At 40.2% G+C, this 23,995-nt stretch overlaps 1 protein-coding gene across 1 annotated transcript in view; it reads right to left on the bottom strand.

Moving 5' to 3' along the window:
• Positions 1 to 23,995, bottom strand: part of LOC132400102 (putative PIP5K1A and PSMD4-like protein) — a 155,967-nt gene that overhangs the window by 45,850 nt on the left and 86,122 nt on the right. Inside the window, exons 15-16 of the mRNA XM_059981177.1 lie at positions 22,631 to 22,755; positions 17,127 to 17,237 (exon numbers count right to left, since the gene is read on the bottom strand). Of these exons, the coding sequence (XP_059837160.1) occupies positions 17,127 to 17,237; positions 22,631 to 22,755 (236 nt within the window). The remainder of the gene's footprint in view (positions 1 to 17,126; positions 17,238 to 22,630; positions 22,756 to 23,995) is intronic.

Raw genomic sequence — 23,995 nt, forward strand, 5'->3', positions numbered from 1 at the left:
GAAAAGCAATTGAAGTCCAACAAAAAGTGAAGACAGAAGAATATCAACCTAGAAAATAAAAGCAGAAGAAACAACCTACAGGTTCTGGGTCTTGAAGAATTAAACAAAGGTAATCATCCTATGGAAGTTTTTGCAAACATTTTGCAAGAATTATTTCTGGAAATGTTGGTGTCTTTGACTATGATTGATCGAGTTCATGGGTCTCCCGTGTTTAGATCTCCTAAGAGACAGACCAAGATCAGTAATAATCTGTTTTCATGAATTTAAAACAAAAGAACTGTTAATTTGCGAATCTCTTTGAAGAGGCATGATTGACTATAATGGTTGCAAGATTAGAATTGTCGAAGATTACTCGGCTGAGGTTATGCAGGAACGTGCTAAGTTCAAAGAAGTTGTGCCTGAGTTTTTTAACAAGGGGTTCAAACCTTCCCTTTGCTACCCAGCTTGACTCAGAATCACATTTAAAAATGGATGTTTCGAATGGTTTTGTTCGACTGTTGAAGTACAAAGGTTTTTAAAATCTGAAGGATGGCAGTTTAGTTTGTCCTTGCATGAAGACACAAGATTAAATGAGAAACTTTTAATTCGCAAATCCCATCAAAGGGGCATGATTGGTTATAGGGTAGAACATTAATATTCTTGAAGACTTCGCTTGAGGTTGTGCAGGAATGTGCTGAATTTAAACAAGCTTTATTTGGAATTTTTTAAACAAGGGTTTCAACCCTTCCTTTGCTACCCAGTTTGACTGAGAATCTTATTAAAGATGGATCCTTTGAATGGTTTTGTTTGAATGCTGAAGCACAATTTTTTTTTAAATTTGAAGGTTACCTGCTTAGTCTGTTTTTTTTCATGGAGATATGATTAAATGTTTAATGTCTTTCTGTATGAATAATTGTATCTTTCACTTTTGGTAAACTGATTTTTTTGTATTTTTGATGTGTGAGAATTGAATATCTTGTTTGGATATTGTTTATTCTAGGTTGGAATGCAAGTAAACCTTGAAACTAATTGGAGCGATCAACAGGTTTTTTGGGGGGTTGTCTGTAGTTGTAGATGCCGACTTTCTATTGGTCAGTCTTCTTTCTTTGGGAGGTGGGCAGGGGTATGGTTTTTTCTCAGAAACTATTTTTGAATGTTTAGCCAACTTGTTGCTTGGTTACCATTTTTCAAGGTTTATGGGTTGGTTTGAACTTACATTTTAACCCTTCCTTTAAATAATATTAAAAATGGACCAAACTATTAATTTACTGTTTAACGTGAGAGAGTTAAATCACCCTGTTAAACATAATAAGAATTTTGTTTATATTAGGAAATTTGAGGTCCCTATTACTTTCTTACAAGAAACTCACATACGCAAATATGATAATCGATGTTTTATTAGCCGTTGGAATGGACTTTGTTTTCATTCTTCTTTTCCGGCCAAATCTAGGTGTTTTGATTATTACAGATAATACTTTGTTCAACATAAAGTAGTGTCTGATACTAATGGATGTTTTGTCATAGTTTCAGGAAAACTAGATAATAAATTAATAGTATTTGCCAATGTGTGTGCTCCAAATGTAGATGATCCAGGATTCTTTGAGCATTTTTTAAATCAGATCTGAGTCTTTATTCTTTGGTGATGGGAGGAGATTTTAACTGTTGGCTAGACCCAGTTTTAGACCGATCATCTTCTAAACCACCATCTCTTAATAAATCAGCTTTGTTTATTCAATCTTTATTGAAGTGTGGTATTGTTGATGTTTGCCGTTTTTTACATCCTTTAGATAGGGAGTACTTGTCTTCCCCCATGTTCATCAAATATATTCCAGGATTGATTACTTTTTTATTGATAGTCAACTGATTTCATCAGTTTGTTCCTGTGAATATAAAGAGACTGCTGTTTCAGATCATGCTTCTGTATTTCTATCTTTAAATCTACCTGGTCTTCCTCAAACAGATTTTGGCATCTTAATACAACTTTGTTATCTGTTAAGGAATTTTAAAAATTTCTAGAGAGGCATATTATTTTCCTTTTTGAAGAGAATAAAAAGGTAGACTTCGAATCTTATTGTATGGGATACTTTCAAGGCCTATATTAGAGGACAAATTATTTCTTACACTGTGAGTGTTAAGAATAAAGCTAATAAAGAAAGAATTAATTGAAACAATTTGATCAAAAATATGCTATAGCTCCAGATCCTGTTTTATAAAAGATGTGTTGAAGTTAAAACTAAATATGATCTCCTGTTAACATATCCAATTGAAACTTAACTTCTTAAAGATAAAACTCAATTTTACATTCATGAAGATAAATCAGGCAAGGTGTTAGTCAACCAATTAAAAACTTCTATAGTTAAAGGACAAATTAAAGAAATTTGCAAAACTAATGGTGATAGGACAACTGATCACTCTGAAATAAATGATACCTTTAAAGAATTCTATTCTAAACGTTATAGTTCTGATTCCCCTAAAGATAATACTGTAATGAATAATTTTCTAGATCAATTAAATATCCCTGCACTTTCTGAAGATAATTGCAAACAGATAGATCAACCCATTTCTTATGAGGAAATTGCCGAGGCTGTACGTTCATTACACTTGGGGAATGCTCTGGGTCCAGATGGAATTTCTGGAGAATTTTATAAGGCTTTTTTCTTCATTAATTATATCATAGTTACACTTAGTCTTTCTGGATTCTTTCAAATTGGATTCTTTCAGATTGCCTCAATCTTTCTATGAAGCCTCTATTTCACTTATCCTAAAAAAGAACAAGGACCCAGCTGAATGCTCTTCACATAGGTCAATTTCATTACTCAATGTTGATACTAAAATCCTTTCTAAAGTTCTGGCTCGTCGGATTGATAATATTTTACCTTCTATTATTTCTGATGATCAGACTGGATTTATTAAAAACCAACATTCCCATTTTAATATAAGCCATGTATTAAATGTTATTTACTCTCCTTCCCAGGAGATATCGGAATGTGTGATATCCTTAGATGCTGAGAAGGCCTTCGATTGGGTTGAATGGAATTATTTATTTAGAACCTGAGAAAAATATAATTTTGGACCAGATTTTATTCAATGGATTAAATTACTTTATCTATCTCCTTCTGCTCGGGTTCTTACTAATTTTCAAAATTCCAAACTTTTAAACATTTAAACTTCATCGCAGAACTAGACAAGGAGCCCTTTGCTCTTTGATCTAGCTTTAGAACCCCTTGCCATTGCTTTTCGAGAATCTAATGCTATCTGGGGTACTTTAAGGAGAAGTATTACTCACAAAATCTTGCTTCACACTGATGATGTGTTGCTTTTTATCTCTAATATTGAGATCTTGTTACCTTGCGTACTTTCTTTACTCTCCTGTTTTAGCCAGTTTTCAGGACATAAATTGAACCTACATAAGAGTGAATTATTTCCTTTAAATAGACAACAGGTGCAGAATAATTTGGTATCAATTAATATAAATCTCCCTTTTAAAGTTGTAAGGAATCAATTTACTTATTTGGGTGTAACAGTCACTAAGAATTACAAACACCTGTTTAAAGAAAACTTTCTTACTTTACTGAACCATGTAAAAAGGATATCATTAAAGTGTTCACCTCTTTCAATATTGTTGATTGGACGAATTAATTCCATTAAAATGAATATTGTACCTAAATTTATATATCTTTTTTCTGGCTTTACCTGTTTTTATTCCTAAATCCTATTTGATTCTATTTTATCCTCCTATATATGGAAAAATAAATGTCCTTGTTTAAATAAAGTTCATTTTCAAAACTTCTGGAGGTTTAGCCTTACCTAATTTTAGGTTTTATTACTGGGCAGTTAATATATGATATCTTACATTTTGGCTATATTATATCAATCATGTAGACTGTCCAGTATGGGTCTCTTTAGGAGATAACACTGTTAATACATTTTCTATTATTTCTCTTCTTGGATCCAAACTTCCTTTATTTGTAAGTCAACTAACTGATAATTTAATAGTTAAACATACTTTGAGGATCTGGATACAATTTGGAAAATACTTTGGTTCATTGAGATTTTCCCTTTCAAGTCCCATTATAATTTTTTTAAACCCTCCATGATTGATTTAGTTTTTAAAGAATGGGACAGGTTGGGTATTAAGTGTTTTTTGGGATCTGTTTGATTGAGGAAATCTTTTTTCATTTCAGCAATTGTCAGCTAAATATAGCTTACCCAAAATTCACTTTTTTAGATATCTATTGAGACTTTCTAAGATCTCAATTATGCACATTTCCTATAACCTCAGATAAGAACTTACTAGACATAATTTTTTATTTAACACCTTTTTATAATGGTTCAATATCTAATATTTATGGTATGTTACTGGAGATGAGGAACGTTCCTTTAGACAAAATTAAGACTCTCTGGGAACAAGATTTACAGACATCAATATCTGAGGAAACTTGGAATGAAATCTTTAAACTGGTTAATACTTCATTGCTATGTGCTTATCATTCCCTCATACAATTTAAAGTGGTACATAGAGCTCATATGACTAAGGATAAGCTATCTCGATTTTATTCGGATATATCTCCCTACTGTGACAGATGTAATAATGGAGAAGCTTCATTAATTTATATGTTTTGGACTTGTCCAAGTCTTGAAAAATATTGGAAGAAAGTTTTTCAAACATTTTCCTTACTTTTCAAAGTCAATTTTAAACCTAACCCTCTGACGGCCCTATTTGGTATTGTTGCAGGACTAGATATTAAGCTGAAAGCATCCGATTTACACATTTTGGCCTTTAGCTCTCTTATAGCTAGGAGGGTGCTTTTGTTTAAATGGAAAGATGTTTTTCCTCCTACTCATGCTCAAAGGTTATGCTACGTTATGTCATGTTTAGATTTAGAGAAGATTCATTGTTCAATTTCTGATTCTCGTCAAGACTTTCAAACAGTGTGGGGACCTTTCCTGAATTATTTTCAAAACCTTCAATTTGTTGTTTAAATTCAGATGTTGGCTATTATTAATTTTTATTATATGAGAAGGCATTCTACCTTTTTTCTCCTTCATCAACAGCTTCAGTCTTGGTAGGGGTTAGATTCTTTTTTTGTAATAAATTAGTATATTTCGATATAACTATTGATGAACTTACATGAATATGGAGTAATGAGTAATTGTATAGATATAATGTAATTGGTAGTTTTAAAAAAATCTTTTTTGACCTTTTTATATATACTTTCTTATACTCTGTATTCTTCTATGTAGGAAACTAATAAAAATATTGGAAAGAGCAATTCTGGGCCCCTTATCTAAGGAAGGAAGCTGGCATTGGAGAGGGTTTGAAGAAGGTTCATGAATATGATTCTAGGATTGAATGACTTTTAATCCTCGCACTTGATGGCTACGGGTGGAATTTAGAAAAATGAGGGATCTCAATGAAACCTATTGAATGATTTAAGGCCTCAATACAGTGGATGCAGAAAGAATGTTTCATATGGTAGGGGATTCTAGGACCAGAGGGCACAACCTCAGAATGGAAGGACATCCATTTAGAATGGAGATGAGGAGGAATTTCTTTCACCAGAGGTGATGGTGAATCTGTGGAATTCAGTGGCTGTGGATGCTAGGTCATTGAGTGCACTTAAGGTGGAGGTTGATAAGATTCTTGATAAGTCAGGGCATAAAAGGTTAAGTGGAGAAGGAAGAATAGGTGTGAGCAGGAAAAGGATCAGTGATGATCAAATGGCAGAGTAGACTCGATGGGCTGAAAGGCCTAATTCTGCTGCATTGTCTTATGGGTGGAAAGTGGCTTATTTGACTTTATACACCAATGAATGTGTCTTTCAGATCAAATGACAACTTATCTCTTTTTGATCTTGCAGCATGTAAGGTCTATTAGTGATGAAATCTCTGTTGAAGGCTGGATTTTTTTTCTTCAGGATCATCTCTTGTATGTAATCATTCAAGCCCTTTTTAAGTTCAAGGAATGTTGCATCTGGACTTTGGGGATCTAATGAATGAGGAGTGGTCACTAAAATCTCTAATCCATTTAAGAGTGTTTGCTGAACACTGAACTATTTTGCTGTTTTGCACTTGTGAAGCTTGTGCATATATTGGGCTGTTTCTTTGGATTTCAAACAGGATTGGAATTATGATTGGTGCTCATGACAAAGGGGTGTTTGTTGAGCAAGTTGGAAATCTGTGTTCCCTCGACAATGGCAACAATCAAATGGTGTCAAAGAATCGTGAGCTCAGAAATCTTTGAATTGCTGCATAGTATTTTGCGTGGTTTATTTATACTTTTTTTTGATAGTACATTAGGCTTGTTACTTTGTTGTGCCTGTACGCTTATTACCTCTCCTAGACTCTCATATTGTTTGGATCTGAAATACCTATCCCATTACAGAGGCATAGATAGAGTGGATAGCTCAAGACATTTCCCCAGGGCAGAAATTGCTAATACAAAATCGCGTAATTTTTTCACATGGGGCTGCTGGGTATATGCAATGAATTGTCAGGGGAAGCAGGAGCCACAAATACATTTATGACTTTTCAGTTCATTTGGACATCAGTAGGGAAGGTTTAAAATGGGGGTTCCCAATCTTTTTATGTCGTTGACCTCTACCTTCAGCTAAGGGGTCCACTAACCCCAGCTTGGGCACTGGTGGTTAAGAGAGATAGGGATTAAATGTGGACCAACAGGACAGCGACTTAGGCAACTTGGTGGACATAGACGAGTTGGGCGAAACCACGCTGTATGGTATGAATATGAATCAGGTTTAGTTGGCGAGAAATAAGCAGCACGACAATTCAGAACTGTTTTGCTCATTGCGGTTTCAAGCATTCCATCTTAGAAATGGCCAAAAGTGAAAATAGAACAATTTCATTACTTCAACAAGTTAGGAACTATGAAAAATTTGAAGGATTGACAATCATTTGGAATGCTACAATAAAAATGAAGATTTGGAGGATGCAATTGGCGATAGCAGTGTATGAGGGCAGTCCATTATATGCTGTAGGTATCTGCCCTGACTTTGCTCATTTGGTGGTTCTTTATAGTTTGCTGAATCTGACCTTTTGAACTGTACAAAATTCTTAATTCAGACTAGGTGCCGAAACCATTATTTCTCTGACTGAGAGGACTGGCACAATTTGAGAATAAGGAATAGGCTGTTAAAGAACTGAAGCCAAGAGAAAATTCCAAGGATGATGAATCTTTGAGGTTCTCCACCCTGAAGGGCCACAGAAGCTCAGTTTTTCCCAAAGCAGACTGATTTATGCTGTTGAGAAATCTATCAAAGGCGATGTGGATGATAGTGGAAAACAATGCTCAGACAGAAGATCCAATGTGGTCTTCGTGAAGACACGACAGTCTTCAAGGGCCATATCTATTTGTACTATTGCTTACAATCTCACAAAAGAGAAGCTAAACAAAATAAACAGAACAAAAACAAAAGCAGTCATGGACAAAAATTACTGATTGACACAATTAAAGTGTATAATATAATTGGTATGATGACCAAAATTGGGAGCTAAATGTTCTAAGCTACTCAACATTTAGAAGGGACAGGCAAAATGGAATTGGGAATATTGTAACACTAGTTCTCAAGGGAGGAGATTAGTGCAATGATGAGATATGATCTTGATAGAATACAACATTGAACCAGAAACTTCAAATAACTTTGCATCAATTCAAAAAAATAGCAACAGCAGAAAAAATTTCACAAGAAGTTAATTATACAGATCAGCAAAAAGGAGTGGAAATGTTGAGCTTGGGAAAAATAAGGACTTTAGACAAGCAGAGTAGAAATTAGGAGGGTCTTTAAACTACTTGTCAATCAGACAGAGGTAAGATATGGAGGAAGAATTTATCAATGTATACAAGATGCTTTCATAGATCAATGTGAAACCAACCATATCTATTTTGGATCTTATTTTGTGCAATATGAAAAGGGTTAATAGATTAGATTCAACTTTGTCATTGTGCTGAGTACAGATACAAAGCCAAATGAAATGCAGTTGGCATCTAACCAGAAATGCAAAGAATAGTGTTATTTACAAAATAACTGCAAATAGAAAGTAAGTGTTACAGCACACAAATATTCAAGTACTGAGACAGTCCAATATGGGTGCAATACTGCTTAGCGCTGTGATGTGAGGTTCAGTATGGTCACAGCCTCAGGGAAGAAGTTCTTCCTGTGCCTGCTGGTGCGGGAGTGGAGGCTCCTGTAGTGCCTACTGGATGGGAGGAGAGTAAAAAAAGTCCATGGTTAGGGTGAGATACATCTTCATAATGCTTTTTGCCCTGCCCAGGCAGTGTTTATGGTAGATGTTCTCAATGGTGGGCAATTGGGTGCCAATAATCCGCTGGGCAGTTTTCACCACACACCAGAGTGCTTTGCGGTCTGATATAGGCCAATTGCCATACCACACTGAGATGCAGTTGGAGAGTATGCTTTCAATGGTACAGCAGAAAAAGTCCATCAATATCCTGGGACAGAGGTGAGCTTTCTTGATGCTTCGCAGGAAATAAAGGTGCTGTTGCACCTTTTCGATCAGAATGGTGGAGTTCAGGGACCAGGTGAGATCCTTGGAAATGTGGACATCAAGGAATTTGAAGCTTGATACACCCTCCACTACAGCTCCATTGATGTAGATGGGGACATGAGTGTGGCTCCTAGCACGCCTGAAGCACACAATGATCTCCTTAGTCTTCTGGGTGTTAAGGGCCAGGTTGTTATTGGCACACCACATGTCCAGGTGCTGGACCTTGTCCCTGTAGGCTGTCTCATCATCCCCTCTGATCAGGCCAATCACTGTGGTGTCATCTGTGAACTTGATTATGGTGTTGGAACGCAGTCACAGGTGAAAAGGGAGTATGGAAGAGGGTTCAGCACACGGCCTTGAGGCACGCCGGTGTTCAGGGTGAGAGTGGAGGAGGAGAGTTTGTCTAACATAACAGATTGGGATCTGTTAGTCAGAAAGTCCAACTGCAGAGGGATGAGCTGATACCAAGCTGGCAAAGTTTGGCGATCAGCTTGGAGGGTGTCACAGTATTGAATGCCGAACTAACGTCAATGAATAGCATCCTGACCTAAGAGTTGGGGCTGTCCAGGTGGGTCAGGGCAGTGTGAAGTGCCGTGGAGATGGCATCCTCTGTTGACTTGTTGGTGAGATAGGCAAATTGATGGGGGTCCAGGGTAGTGGGCAGACAGGATTTCAGATATGATAAAACCAGTCTCTCAAAGCGCTTTGCAATAATGGGGATGAGTACAACTGGGTGGAAGTCATTTGCCTGGAATGTTTTGGCACTGGCATGATGGTGGCAATCTTGAAGTCTGTGGGGACAACTGCCTGGGCCAGGGACAGATGGAAAATATCTGTGAAGACTCTGAATACATGGCCAGGTATTCCATACGGACTAGCTGCTTCCGTATGTTCACCCTGCTCAGGGTGGCGCAAATATTGGAGGTGGAAAGTGAGAGAGGCAGTTCACCAGGTGGGAGACCCACTTTAAGGGTGACCTCCTTGTTCTCTCGGTCAAAGCAAGTGTAAAAGTAATTGAGCTCATCAGGAGGGAGGCAGAGCTGAAAGGGGGCACAGTACTAGGTGGTTTGAAGCCTGTAATGGCCTGTATGCAATGCCACATGCACCGGGGGGTCCAAGGAGTTGAAATGCTCCTCGATTCTGTTTGTATATGTTTAGTCTGAGAAATTCCCCTTCTCAGGTTGGCCCTTGCTGAGCTGTAAGCCTCCCAGTCTCCAGACCTGAAGGCTGAATCTCTGGCTTTGAGCAGGAGGCAAACCTCTCTGTTCATCCATGGTTCCTGGTTGGGGAATATACAAGTCAATGTCAATCTGAGAGTCTGTGATGGCATGCGCAACAAACGTGCTCCAGTCTGTGTGCTGGAGTTGGTGCTGAAGAGCAGAGTCAGCACCCTCCAGCCAGATCTTGGTGCCAAACAAGATGAAGTTTGACTACTTTGTCACAGAATCTGAAATTGGGTTTGAAATAGTTCAATGCAAAACTAGGGTCTTAACCCTCAAAGCATTCATTATAGACTCTTCAGCCCAAGATATTGTGCCGACCTATATATCTTATCACCATCAAACGAGGTTCACAAAAATGATTCCAGGATTGAATGGATTGTCATATGAAGACCTTTGGATGGCTCTGAGTATGTAGCTGCTAGAATCCAAAAGAATTCAGTGACCGAATTGAAACCTATTAAACGGTGAAAGGCCTTGATAGAGTGGACATGGAGAGGATGTTTCCTGTAGTGTGAGAATCTAAGACCAGAGTACACAGCCTCAGAATAGAGGGGTGTTTTTTTCAGGGCCTCAGACAGTCCTTCCAGGCAAGGCAACACTTCACTTGAGTCTGTTGGAGTAATCTATTGCATCCGGTGCTCCTGGTGCAGCCTCCTATACATCGGTGAGATCCGAAGCAGATTTGGGGACCGCTTCGTCAAGCACCTCCGCATCGTCTGCCACAACAGACAGGATCTCCGAAATGTTGACTGCTTGTTTCCATGGATGCTACCCGACCTTCAGAATTCCTCCAGCTTGTTTGTACGTGTTGATTTGACCACAGCATCTGCAGTTTACACTTCGTGTTTGATAGATTCTTGATTGGTCAGAGCATGAAGGGATGCGGGAGAGGGGAAGGAGATTGAGGCCAAGAGGAAAATTAGGTCAGTCATGATGAAATGTCAGACTCTATGGGACAAATGGCATAATTCTGCTCCTATATCTTATGGTCTTATAGACCTACTCCACAATCAATCAAACCCTTCCATAATACCATAAAACACAGGAGAATTAGGCCATGTGGCCCATCAAGTCCGCTTTGCCATTCTATCATGACTGATTTATTGTTGCTCTCAACTCCATTTTTCTGCCTTCTCCTTGTAACCTTGACTGACACACTGACTAATCAAGAACCTATCACCATCTGCCTCAAATATAAATTAATGAATTGGCCTCAACAGCCATCTGTGGCAATGAATTCCACAGATTCACTACCCCCTCTCAGTTCTAAATAGACATCCCTCTATTCTGAGGCTGTGTCCTCTGGTTCTAGACTTCCCCACTATAGAAAACATCCTCTCCACATCCACTCTATCTAGGACTTTCACAGTAAATTGTTTTTAATGAAATCCCCTTTCATTTTTCTCAACTCATTCATCATATCAACCCTTTCATTCCCAGAATCATTCTTGTGAACCTCCTCTGGATCCTCTCCAGTGCCAGCACATATTTTCTTACATAAGGGTCCCAAAACTGCTCACAATACTCTAAGTATGGTCTGACCAATGCTTTATAACTTAAATTCAATGTAGGTTTCCTTCAGGTGCTCTGGTTTTCTCCCACATTCCAAAGAGACAAGAGTTAGGGCCAGTAAATTGCGGACATGCCACATTGGCTGCCCCATTACATTTGCTGTGCATTTCAGTATATCTCGATGCTCTAATACAAGTGTGACAAAACTTATTTTTTCCCCTAAAGGCTTGAAAAATGTTGAAGGACATGAGAATAGAGGTGTTCATAAACATGGAAGGGAATTTCTTAACCAGGGCCAACTTTATATCAGAGAGTGTGGCAATGATATGTGATGGAGAAATGGTTTTGATTTAGGGAATGGGTAGTGATTTACAAAGACTCAGTTTATCATATGCCTAGAAGAGCATTGGTGTATCCTTGTCTGGAGATGACATAACATATGAATTAGAGACAATAGTTCCCTCCTACACAACCTAATTAAACCTGAATTTTTCTTAAATCTATGTGCCCAAGAGCCTTTATAAAATGCTCCAACTGTACCAGCCTCTACTACATTCCAGACACCACATACTGTGTAAAAGAACCTACCCCTGACATCTCCCTTAAACTTTCCTCCACTCAACTTACAGATGTCTTCTAATATTTGATTCCTTTTGCTCATCTGCACTGCTAAAGATCCTCCCGTCAATCCTGTACCCAGACTTCAAATGAATCACCTCACATTTTCCCAGATTGAATCCCATCTGCCACTTCTCAGCCCAGTTCTGCATCCTGTCAAGGTTCTGCTGTAATCTATGACAACCTTCAACACTATCCACAGCTTCTTGGTGCCATCTGCACTTATTAACCCACTCCTCCACTTCCTCATCCAATAAAAATCATACACAGCAGTAGTCCCAGAACAGATCACTTAGAAACACTAGGTACAGACCTTCAGGCACAATACCCTTCACCGACAACCACCCTCTCAGCTTTCTGTGGAAAAGCCAATTCCGAATCCTCCTGACTTTCTGGATGATCCAACATGGAGAACCTTGCCAAACATTAATCAAATCATATATACCACATCAAACAATCTACATCAATTTATTTATTTTCTCAGAGGCACAGTCTGTACTTCACAAAGCCATGTTGACCATCACTAACAAGATTATGCTTCTCCAAAGGCTTGTAAATCCTGTCACTAAGAATCCTCTGCCATAGTTTGTTGATGTTAGACTCACTGGCCGAAAATTCTCAGGATTATCATATTACCCTTCTTGAACAAAGGAACATTTGCCATCCTCCAAACTACTGGTACCACACTTATGGCCAGGGAGGATGCAACAATCATTGTCAGAGGTGCAGCAGTCTCTTTTCTTGCTTCCCCCAGTAACCAGGGGTATATCTTATCTGGCTCAGAGATACATCTATCATAATGTTTCTCACAAGCTTCAACACTACGTTTCTAATCTCAATATTAGCCTGTTTTACACTGACCTCAGTCATCAAGGTCCCTCTCTTCAGTGAACACTGAAGCAAAGTATTCATTAAGGAAAGCTGCCACCTCCTCCACTTCAAGGCATGTTTCCCTCTATGCCTGATCAGTCCTACCCTCACTCTAGTTATCTCCTGTGCTTCATATGTAGAATGCCTTGGAATTTTCCTTAATATTACTTGCCAAAGCCTTCTCATGCCCCCTCAGGCTCTACGGCCCTTCCTGGCCAACTTATAATTCTCAAGACCTTTGCTGACTTTTGTTTCCTAACTCTTTAAGTAAGTTTCCTTCTTTTTCTTGACTAAATGCTCCACCTCTATTGTCAACCAATGTTACTTCATGTGGTCATCCTCTCCATCCCGGACTAACCTACCTCGGACACCATGCATGTGGCTCCTAAACAACCGCCACATTTCTCTGTTCTTTGAGAACATCTGCTCCCAATTTATACTCCCATGTTCCTGCCTAATACCCTCATAATTAGCCTCCTCCCAGTTAAATACTTTAACCACAATGTCTCCTCCTATCCTTGTCTAAGCCAATTCTAAAGGTCAGGAAATTGTGGTCACAGTCTCTGAAATGCTCACCTACCAAGAGATTTGACACCTGAGCAGGTTCATTGCCTGGTACTGGATCCAGCATGGCCTTTCCTTGGTCAGCCTGTCCACATATCGAGTCAGGAATTCATGGACACACCTAACAAACTTTGGTTCATCCAAATCTTTTGCACTAAGGAGGTGCCAATCAATTATTAGAGAAGTTGAGGTCACCCATGACAACCACCATAGAAATTTGCACCTTTCCAAAACCTGCTTCCTGCTTTGTTCCTGTCTGGTTGGGGGGGGGGGGGGGGGGGAGAGATGAGGGTCTACAGAATACTCCCAATAGCGGCTGCTCCCTTCCTTTTTCTGACTTCCAACCACACTGACTCAGTGAATTTGAATGAATTGACTATTTCTTACATCCTTCACGTACATGAGTAAAAATTTTTACATCACGACAATTCCTCCAGGATGTCCTCCCTTTCTGCAGCTGTGATACTATCCCTGATTAGTAATGCCACTTACTTACCTCTTTTACTCCCCTTCTTGTGCCTTTTGAAACATCTAAACCCCAGAATATCAAAATCCCATGTACTGATCCAAGCTCACTCTTATTCTTAATGCTATTCACATTAAACAAATTTCAACCCATACTATTGACTACACACTGTCCAAGGAAACTTTCCTGAACACACTTAAACTTCACTCTATCTAAACCCTTTGCTCCATGGCAGTCCCACTCTACATTAGGAAAGTTAAAAATTACGTACAGTACAATGACATCCTATTACCCTTACAACCTTCTGCCATTTACCTGCATATTGTTTCCTCTAGTTCCCATTGCCCATTCGGAGGTCTACAGTACAATCCCAACAAGGTGACCATCCTATTAAGTCTCAGCTCCACACATAAAGCCTCACTGGATGACGTGTCCATAATTTCACCTTGGACAATTGCTATGAAGTTCTCTCTCCTTCAACAGTAACTTGGAGCATTTAGATGTTAGTTTTGTCCCTCTCTTAGTCATGTTATCTGATCCAATTTTCAAGCACCTCCTTATTTGAATTTGACTATGAAGAATCTATTTCTCCAAGTACCCCAGATTCAATATCACCAGAGCAAGAACAAACTTGCAGGATTTTTGAGCACTGATATGCTTGCAATGAAGGCAATCAGTCCATTCAACTGTTGAACGATTGGGGAGCAAGGTGATTGGAGGGGGTTTGAAAAGATCCCAAAGGACAATGGCTTTACTGAGAGGGCAAATATGCATACATGGACTGAGTTGCCAGAGGAAGTGGTTGGAGCAGCTATTATAGCAACATTTATTTGGATAGGAGGGGTTTTATATGCATAATGGACTAGCTTGTAGTGCATCATGGCTGTCATAGCTGAGTCAAACCAAAGGGTCTGTTTCTGTGCTCTATTACTCTGTGACTCTGACAGGATGATGGAAAAAGAAACAGCACGTGCATAAGTAAGGAGCAATGGGAGAAATAGCCCTTTGCTGCTCCCAACACCACCTTAAAATAATAAACTTTTACTGAAGTCAGAGGCCTCATTTTCTTTGGCAACTTCACTCTAAAGTACTCCAGTTTGTTGTATCCCCATTAAAGTCACACAGACACAAATATTTGGTAAACTTTCCATTTATATACAGATAGATACAAAGTTGATGAAAAGTTAGATATTTCAATGTTCAAAAACTAAACAAACAGTACAAATTAAATATGCTTTGCTGTTGTCTCACTGTTGAGGAATTGGGCGGTGGAAAGAATGAAGGAAGCCACATACTGGCCCAAGTCAAAGACAATTTTCTGTTACTTAGAGGCACTGTTCCTCAAGCCACACGGGCACCACCGCTGCAACATTCACTGTGAAATGAAAGAGGGCCCCACAGTTACGGCCCCTGACCAATGCTTCCCTCCTCCTCCAGGTTAGCTTAGACATTGGACACTGAACAAAAATGACCCTTTTCCCCCTTGAATTCAGGTGCATACTGATCATTTCCTCTCTCCAGCCTGCCCAGCAGAAGCCAAGTTTGGTAATGACAAGGGAAAAGGAAGAATCTACATTTCAGAGCTTACTTGCAGGGCTGAATTAGAACCCTATCCAGCAGGGTTGTCAGGTTCAGACCCTGGCTCTGACAAATATTCCAAAAGCTCCCCACTGACATGTTATTGATATATTTCATCCATAGCACACAAACTAGGACTTTTCACATGGAGGTGAGAAACAGAGTCCCTTTCTCCATTCCCGGCAAGGTGGTGGTCAGGTGTCCGGTTGAGTACCCCCAATCACCATTCCATTAGTAATAGCACCTTCTGCAAAATCTCAGAACTCCAGATTTACTTAGCTGCAATTAACTCTAGTGTTCCACACTGACATATCACAATACCTTCCGAGTAGAGAGCTGACATCAATCTGAGCTGGAGATGAAAACCTCCCCCTCTTCTCATTAACTGGGTGAAAAAGATAATTCTCAACAGCTGCCAAATATCTAAAACATCCCAGGAAATACACAAGTGTTAAAGTAAAACATTCATAACCAACACCATCACTGGAGTTTGTTACATTCATAAAGTGGATAGAACGTTCTGAGTTGTGAAGATGTCCTCATGCCAAACCACTCCTCCAGTGCATAGCCAGAGAGGCAACGCAGCTTCCTCTGTAATCTAAACTGCAAAGGCACTCTGCACAACTTGTATACCAGTGGCTACAATTTGGTGCCATGTGTTAGAACTAGGCAGAGTTCACAGTTTATGGAATGCTGTATTACAGGGGCCATTCAGCCCATCATGCCTACACTAGCTCCCCCAAAATACTGATAGAGCATCTGGGAAAAGGCAATACTAGAAAACATGTCAGGCATCCCAAAGGCAGGTGGGAACAGTTAAATGCTACTGCTAACCCAGTAAGATTAGCCAAACTCTCAACCCTGCATCGCTGGGATGTCTCAGATCTGTGAAGTCACTGAAATATTGTAGGAAATTGTAACAGACTATTTTTGCATAGCCAGATCCCAATAGCAACATTGTGATGAAGGGCAAGTAATAACAAATCAACACTCCCTTTTGTGCTCAAAGTGTTTGATCAAGAAAGGCATATGGTCCAGAGTTGCCTGATCTAAATCCTCACATTCATCCAGAAGTTTGAATAGCAACTCTATCACACCACAAAGTGCAAGTGTGAGTCTGACTGAGGAACTGAGATGTAAATGTGTCAAAACCCCAGCATGTGTGCACCCTTTGGAATAATTTAAAATGTGAGGGGCAACTGCCATCTATACATTGGTCTTCAAGAAAATACCTAGCCTGTTGCCAGCTTTGCTACCTTCTCCATACTACTGTAGCTGAGGTTTGGCAGACATCTTGAGCTTCCCACCAACACCATACTGGCCAGGTGACTAGCCAGCCAGGTAAAGCTCAAAAAGAGTCCCAGGCCAGGACTAAAAACCCATATTCCAGTGTTTCAGGTGATTGCCAAATGACCACTCTGGAGCAAACCATGATCAGTTTGTGGAGACCAGATGGCCAGAGGCCAGTCTCGGCAAACCCTGGTGGACCAGCACATCAGATTAACAAGGATTCTAGATTGGACTGGAAATGGTCTTCATCTAATTAACCTGATGCAAGTTTAGACTTTTCACAAGCCAGTTCAGTTATGAAAGTCCAGCAACCATGAGGTTAAACTGTGATTCTGTTGACAATAAAAGCAAAAAGAGTCACACTCCTGCAACCAGTTACCACCCCTGCACCCGAAGATAAATAATGGCACAAAAGCAGGACCTGGCACCATACTGGAATCAACACCACACAGGAAGTTGCTAAGATTTTGAGTACAGAATAGTTACGACAGCTAGTTTACCCAACAGCAGCTCCTTCACGTTCAGAATACACCAGTGGGCTCCACAATATCCCTTCCACTCAGTGCAGAAAGGATGATCAATCAGCTGCTGCTCTACAGCTAGGTGTTTACCTGCAGCCAAGGAAGAGGAAGGTCTCAACTAGGTCAAATCCCAGGTCCTCCAGTCTGCCCTTTAAAATAACAAGGTGCTGGTTTGAAACCTTGGCCACAATAACAGCACCTGAAGTTCAGTATTCTTTCACAGATGGCCACGACACTAGCCCATTAATAACTAAATCTATATGTAACACACTTGAGCACCCTGGGCTGGGGTGGGGGTGGGGGAAAGGAGAGATTAATTGCTTCTCAGTGCTGGATGGCTTGCGGCAAACAGCTGACAGGCCAGCGTGAAAATTATTTGATAGCGGCAACAAGATAATTCCTTCACAAGACAAATTGGCACCAACACAGTCCAAAAGGTTTTACAACTTTTGCATATATAATCGAGAATACTGCAGCAAGTCAGTACATGTAGGAAAATACACTGGATTCCACAATGTCCACTCTTTCGTTTTCAGGCACCCAACAATTTCCTTTTCCATTTAACAAAAAGGAACTATTAAAAGTCTTCTAAAGGCAAATTTCTCTCTGGCTCAACAACTGAAAAACAGTTTTTTTAAATATGATGTCCATAAATATTAATTCAGGAAAATGCACATACACACACGTCTGTAAAATAAGGCAGTAGGGGACTGTGGGGTTAAAAAAGTGTCTAATATAGACATTTGAACAGGAAAAGAAGAGATTTTTGGCAGGGGTAACCCAGCAGGATAATAAATCTTGGCTCCTTCCTTTGTTCAATTAGTAAGGAGCAAAATGTCCCAAGCAATCCTTCACCAGCATCTGGAAAAAGGAATTAAACTGCTTATACAAAGAATTCTTACTCACTGCTACCCCCAACCCTAAAGCTGAGCTGCCTGCTTTAGCAACAAGAGCACATGGTGCCAAGGCTGCTCTGACTGGCATCAAGGCCAGGAAGGTAGGGGGTGCTGTGTATAATCTCACCTCCCCCATTAGAAGTGTCCTTTAAAGCCTCCCTTAGTTCTGTAGTTTCTGGGCACTTGCTGCGATATATAAGAAGAACTGACCCAGGCAGATGGGAATTATTAGATGTAGTTCATACTCCATCCAGATCACTGAAACAGAATAAATAGAGAATTAGTTTATTAGAAAAGGGCATTTCTACCCCACCTGCCAAAATACAGACAGTAACTCTAGTGCTTCATTTCCCTTAAGTGTCTAGCAATAACCCCAGACAGAACACTTATTTGCAGTCTACACACATCACCTGCCAACACCAAGACACATACTGAAGGCAGAGGTTAAGATGCTATTGACCTGTCTTTTAAATTACACATTTCAATAGTTCACCAATTCCTAGTAAATGGAATAAAACTGCTTTTCACCAATCACCCTTCAGTAACTACTGCCATGACTCACTGCCCTTCACCCAATAACCCACAATGGACCATTTAAGTAAAATGAGCTCTCTAACTCTGGTCTCTAGATCACCAGGATCTCCACGGCCAATTGTAACTGCTGACCTGGGATTTCCTGCTTAAACCTTTTGGCTCTTTTACAATGCTCCATGAAATTCCCTCTCTGCACAAGCTTTTGGGTTACCTGTCATATTTACATTTACAGTTCACTTCTTCGAGAGTTCCTCAAAAAATGCCTTGGTAAACTTTTAAAAAAGGTGTATGATTTGAGGCTGCAGGTGTTGCATGTGCTACGGAATTTTGCCATGCAGAAATGCAAAGACTTTAAATGAAGACGTATAAGCAGTGGATTGGGCTTTGTGTTAATGGGCTTTGAACAAAGAGTGATGGCTAGGGCAATGGTGTTAGTGTATGGAATGGTGGCCAAGGGACCTCTCAATCCTTGCCCTAATGGAATGCTTCATCCAAGGGAAGGCAGCTGCACAGCAAGCAGAGACTTGCTCAAAATCTTTGAAATGACATTGCCCAGAATATAAGCAATTTCCCAACATGGTGACCAGCTGAAAATGGATGTTGGGAGAGGGAGGGTGGGAAGTGGGATTGGGAGGGGACAGCCCAAATGGAGCAACTCTACATCAGGGTGGAGTTTTACAGGAGAAAACTTACTTTGACATCCTTGCTATTAGCCTCTGGAGGCTTTGGAAGACATGGGGGCCGGGGAAGTATGGGTGATGAGCAAATCCAATACCTTCCCTCCAAGAACTGGTGCAGAGTTAGCACAGCGAGGCAAACCACCAAAAAGAAAAAAGGGCAGCATGGAAAGCAGCAGAGAGAAGAATAGTTAGATGTTAAGGCAATTTATAAGCATCAGCAAGGTCACAATTAGGAAGTCATCTTTTCATTCATTATTGAGGAAGTCACAGAGTTTATGCAGACAATACCACACATAACATGCATTGTAACACTGCAGAACCACAAAGGATTATCCTTCTGACATTACTTTCTAGTTAGTTAAAAAGAGAAGCAAGACTGTTGTTACACATCTAGATATTTATCAATGCAATGCATTGTAAAATGCCAAGAATGTAGATGGACGACAAGAGGGTGACTGCCACGTCAGGTTAGGGACAAAGAAGAATAATACATGGTTGAAAATACCAATAAAACACAAAAATACAATCCACTTAGTCAATTGCATTAAACAGTGAATACACAATGAGTTATTCACTAATCAAAACACAGAATGAGGACCCATTGGGTAACCAAGAGGTCATTCCCAAGACTACAAATTAAATTCTCCACATCTTTGGAATATAAAACAAATCTGAAGCTTGTGTTCTCCTAAAACCTGCTGACATTTAACAGATTCAATGCACAAGGACAGACAGTTAGGTTTAGCTTGTACAGAAGAGAGTATTTACATGTCTGTGGTGAATTTATGCCCTACACACATCCCTTCCAAACCCAGTTAGTGCAAGCTGCTCTTAAAACTTTCCACTATTCTCAACCTCAACCACCCTGCTGGAGACAAGTTAAAGACTTACTCTTGAATGAAGAAAGATTATCCGTGCATTCCCACCTGTCAAACATTTATAGCTGACAGATTGGGAATTTCTCAGCACCCCTTTACCCATTGCAATACTCCAACTTTAAGGCTTCAGCTACAGTACATCCAGATAAACACCAACTGCCTCAGCGTAATAGCTCAGGAATTTTTGGGGTACAGTATGGTGCAGAGGGGGAAAGAGATGACAAATGCTATGTGGACAAGAGTAGAGAAATCCACTGCTCCAATCCTTTCATGAGGGAATACCCAAGACTGTGGGGACATAAAGGCCAGGGACGGGAGAGCTGCTGAAGGCCCTGGTTCCAATGGTGGAGTCAGCAAGACCTGTGGATGGATATACAGGTCACTGTATTTCACCAATTTCTTCAATAACTGACCAGAAGAAACTGACTGCAAGAAAGATGTAGATAGGTTACACCAGTTACACAGGGCCTAGATAAGATCATATCTGTAAAACTGTATATAGTGATGGTTTCATTTAAAGAAAGATGTTAATATATTGTAAGCAGTTAGTGAAGATGTATTTGATAAATAACCAGTCTTGATGAGATGCCTGCTGAGAAAATATTGGGAGAGGCTATGTTTACATTCTCTGGAGTTTAGAAGAATGAGCAAGTACTGATTGCTCCCTTACAGACAGGATGTGAAGGTTTTGGAAAGAGTTGCCTGGATTAGAGTGTATTGGTTATAAGGAGAGATTGACATACATGGATTGTTTTTGCTGCAGCATCAGAGGCTGAGGGAAAACATGGAAGGTTATCTGTGCTGTGGAGACCAAGTCACAGAGTACATTTAAAGTGGAGGTTGATAGGTTCTTGACTACATAGAACACAAGAAATAGGAGCAGGAGTAGGCCATCTGGCCCATCGCGCCTGCTCCATCATTCAATAAGATTGATCTAACCATGGACTTATTTCCACCAACCTGCCCTCAATTCCCCTACTGTATAAAAATTCATGCAACCTTGCCTTAAATATATTTACTGAGGTCACCTCTACTGCCTCTATTAGTCAAGGCATCAAAGGTTATGGGGAGAAGGCAGGCAAATGGCATTGAGAGGGATAATAAATCAGCCATGATGGAATGGTGGAGCAGAGTCAATGGGGGTAAGTGGCCTAATTTTGCTGTCTTATGGTCTTGCAATAGAGGTGTAGTCAGGGTAGACCTGTCAGATACCAAAGAACATAGCTTAAAGGTGAGAGGGGAAGTTTAAAGGATGTGAAAGGTATGTTTTTCATTTTTTAAAAAAATATACCCACAAGAGATGTAGGTGCCAGCAAGTAGGGAATAGTGATGTTTAAGCGACATTTAGACAAGGATCTGAACATATAGGGAATGGATGAATATGGATCATGTGCAGGCAGATAGCTTTAAGAGATTAGCCACCCTCAGGTTGGCGGAGCAACACTTCATATTCCATCTGATCAGCCTCCAACATGAACTTTGATTTCTTCAACTTCTGGGAATTTTTCCCTCCTCCCACTTCCCACTCTGGTCCCCATTACTCTATCACCTCCAGTTTCTTACTTCACCCACTTTCCTGCATCATCTATCACTTTCTATCTTGTTCTGCTTTCCCTCCCACCACTTTATTGCTCCAGCCACTTCCCCCTTCCTTTCCAGTCCTGATGAAGGGTCTTGGACCAAGACATCAACTGTTTATTCATTTTTATAGACAGATGATGCCTGACCTGCTGAGTTCCCTCAGCTTAACTTGTCACCATGGTCAGCACTGACAGCATGGCTGAAGGTCCTGCTGAGTTGTACTGTTCTAGTTGTCTTGTGGAATGAAGTAGAACTGGGTGGTGGGGGTTCATTACTTAAAAGAAAGATAATAATTTTTTCTCTTAAGATTGCAAGACTTTTGGGATACTTCCTCAAAGATTGGTGGAAGCTGTGGCTTGCTACATTTTAAAATTCATGATAAGGATTACTGGGGAATGCAAGGTAGGGTCACAATTTGATCAGCAATGAACTTAACTGGCATTGGGAATTTGAGTGACTGAGTGGACCATGTCCGTTCGTAAGTGATGCTGCAACTCTTTATAGGTCATTAATGAAATGACTGTCAACAAATGTGGGAGCTTGGATAAGTGGACTTTGCAAGTAGAACATTACAAGAATACAACTTCCAAAGCTGAGAAACAGCAAGATGACCATGATGATATGAGTAAAGTACAGTTTGTGCAATGGGAAGGAGTGGGAAATTTTGACCAACTTTGGGAGATCTAATTCTAAAGCTTTGTTAACTTTTAAATGAAGATGAAAATGTCACCCAGTAAAGGACCAATCTCCCTTTCATTTGGGATCCAGCTACTTGCAGTGCACAGGCGCTCAAAACCAAACAATTCTGTTGTCTGCTAATGAACAGTTGCTCTCTGAAAAGCCTATGTCAGGAAGCAGCCCCTCACCTCACTGCTAAAGCCAGCCACCCTCTCCATTCAACTCCACCATGGTACTTACGAAGCAGATTTCAGTTTCTAACAGTGTGTCATGACACCGGTTGCCTTCCTCTGCTTTTGACGCAACAGAGAGCTCTGAAAGAGGGGTCCCCGAGGCTGGCTCTGAAATAATTGGAGGTATACTGTGGAAGGGGAGGAGGGAGTGAAGAAGTGGAGGAAGAAGAAAGACAGGCAATAAATTCCTTCAAGATTCCATTCTTTCTACATGAAGGCTGGAATAATAGGACCAGTTTAAGAGCTGACCCTACCTGACGTTGGCAACACTAAAGACTGTAGTCAGTGTGAAATAGAAGCTGGATCTCAAAGTGCGAATGCAGAAATCTCACCATGCAGGTAAAGCTTTGAGAAAGTGCCCAACCCACTGAAATAGCTACTGGCAGGGCAATGTACTGTGCTGACACCAGATAGTTACAGCACTCTACCTCAGTGCCCTTTGCACAGACAGGCTCTTCTGGGGGAAGGCTGGAATTTAAAGGAGCAGTTTGGACCCAGTTCTGGTCTCAGGGCACAAGGACACAACTTTGGAAAATTTACTTTGACCCTTTACTTCAATTCACTCCCATTTTTGAACCCCATTGACTCCTTTTCCAAGAATTGCTCTATAAGTGATGAGCACAGCTCCCCAAGTGAAGGGAGTGAATGCATGTTTCTCTCCAAGAAATTTCTCATCATACAGTCACACAAAAGTACAGCAGAGAAACAGGCCCTTCGGCCCATCCAGTCCACCAAGCAATTTAAACTGCCTAATTCCATCAACTGCATTGGTATCGTTGCCCTCCATACCCATGTATCTACCAAAACTTCTCTTAAACGTTGAAATTGAGCTTGTATGCACCACTTGTGCTTGCAGCTTGTTCTACACTTTCACGGTCCTCCAAGTGAAGTATCCACTTAAACATTTCACCTTCCACCCTTAACCCGTACCTCTCGTTGTAGTCCCACCCAATCTCAGTGGAAAAAGCCTGATTCCATTTACCCTATCTATACCCCTCCTAATTTTGTATACTTCTATCAAATCTCCCCTCAAACTTCTATGTTCCAAGGAAAAAAGTCCTAACCTATTCAATCTTGCCTAATAATTCAGGTCCTCCTGAATTTTCTCTGTACTCTTTCAACCTTATTTACATCTTTCCTGTAGATAGGTGACCAAACCTGCACCAACACTCCAAATTAGGCTTCACTGTCTTATACAACTTGCAACACCTCCCAGTTTTCTGCATTAAATTCCATCTGCCATTTTTCAGTCTAATTTTCCTGCTGGTTCAGATCCTGTTGAAAGCCATGATGGTCTTCCCTCGCTCTCCACTGCATCCCCCATTCTTGGTGTCACCTACAAATTTGCTGATCCAGTTAACCACATTA

The sequence above is a fragment of the Hypanus sabinus genome, chromosome 9 (assembly GCF_030144855.1).
Source record: "Hypanus sabinus isolate sHypSab1 chromosome 9, sHypSab1.hap1, whole genome shotgun sequence".
NCBI lineage: Eukaryota > Metazoa > Chordata > Chondrichthyes > Myliobatiformes > Dasyatidae > Hypanus > Hypanus sabinus.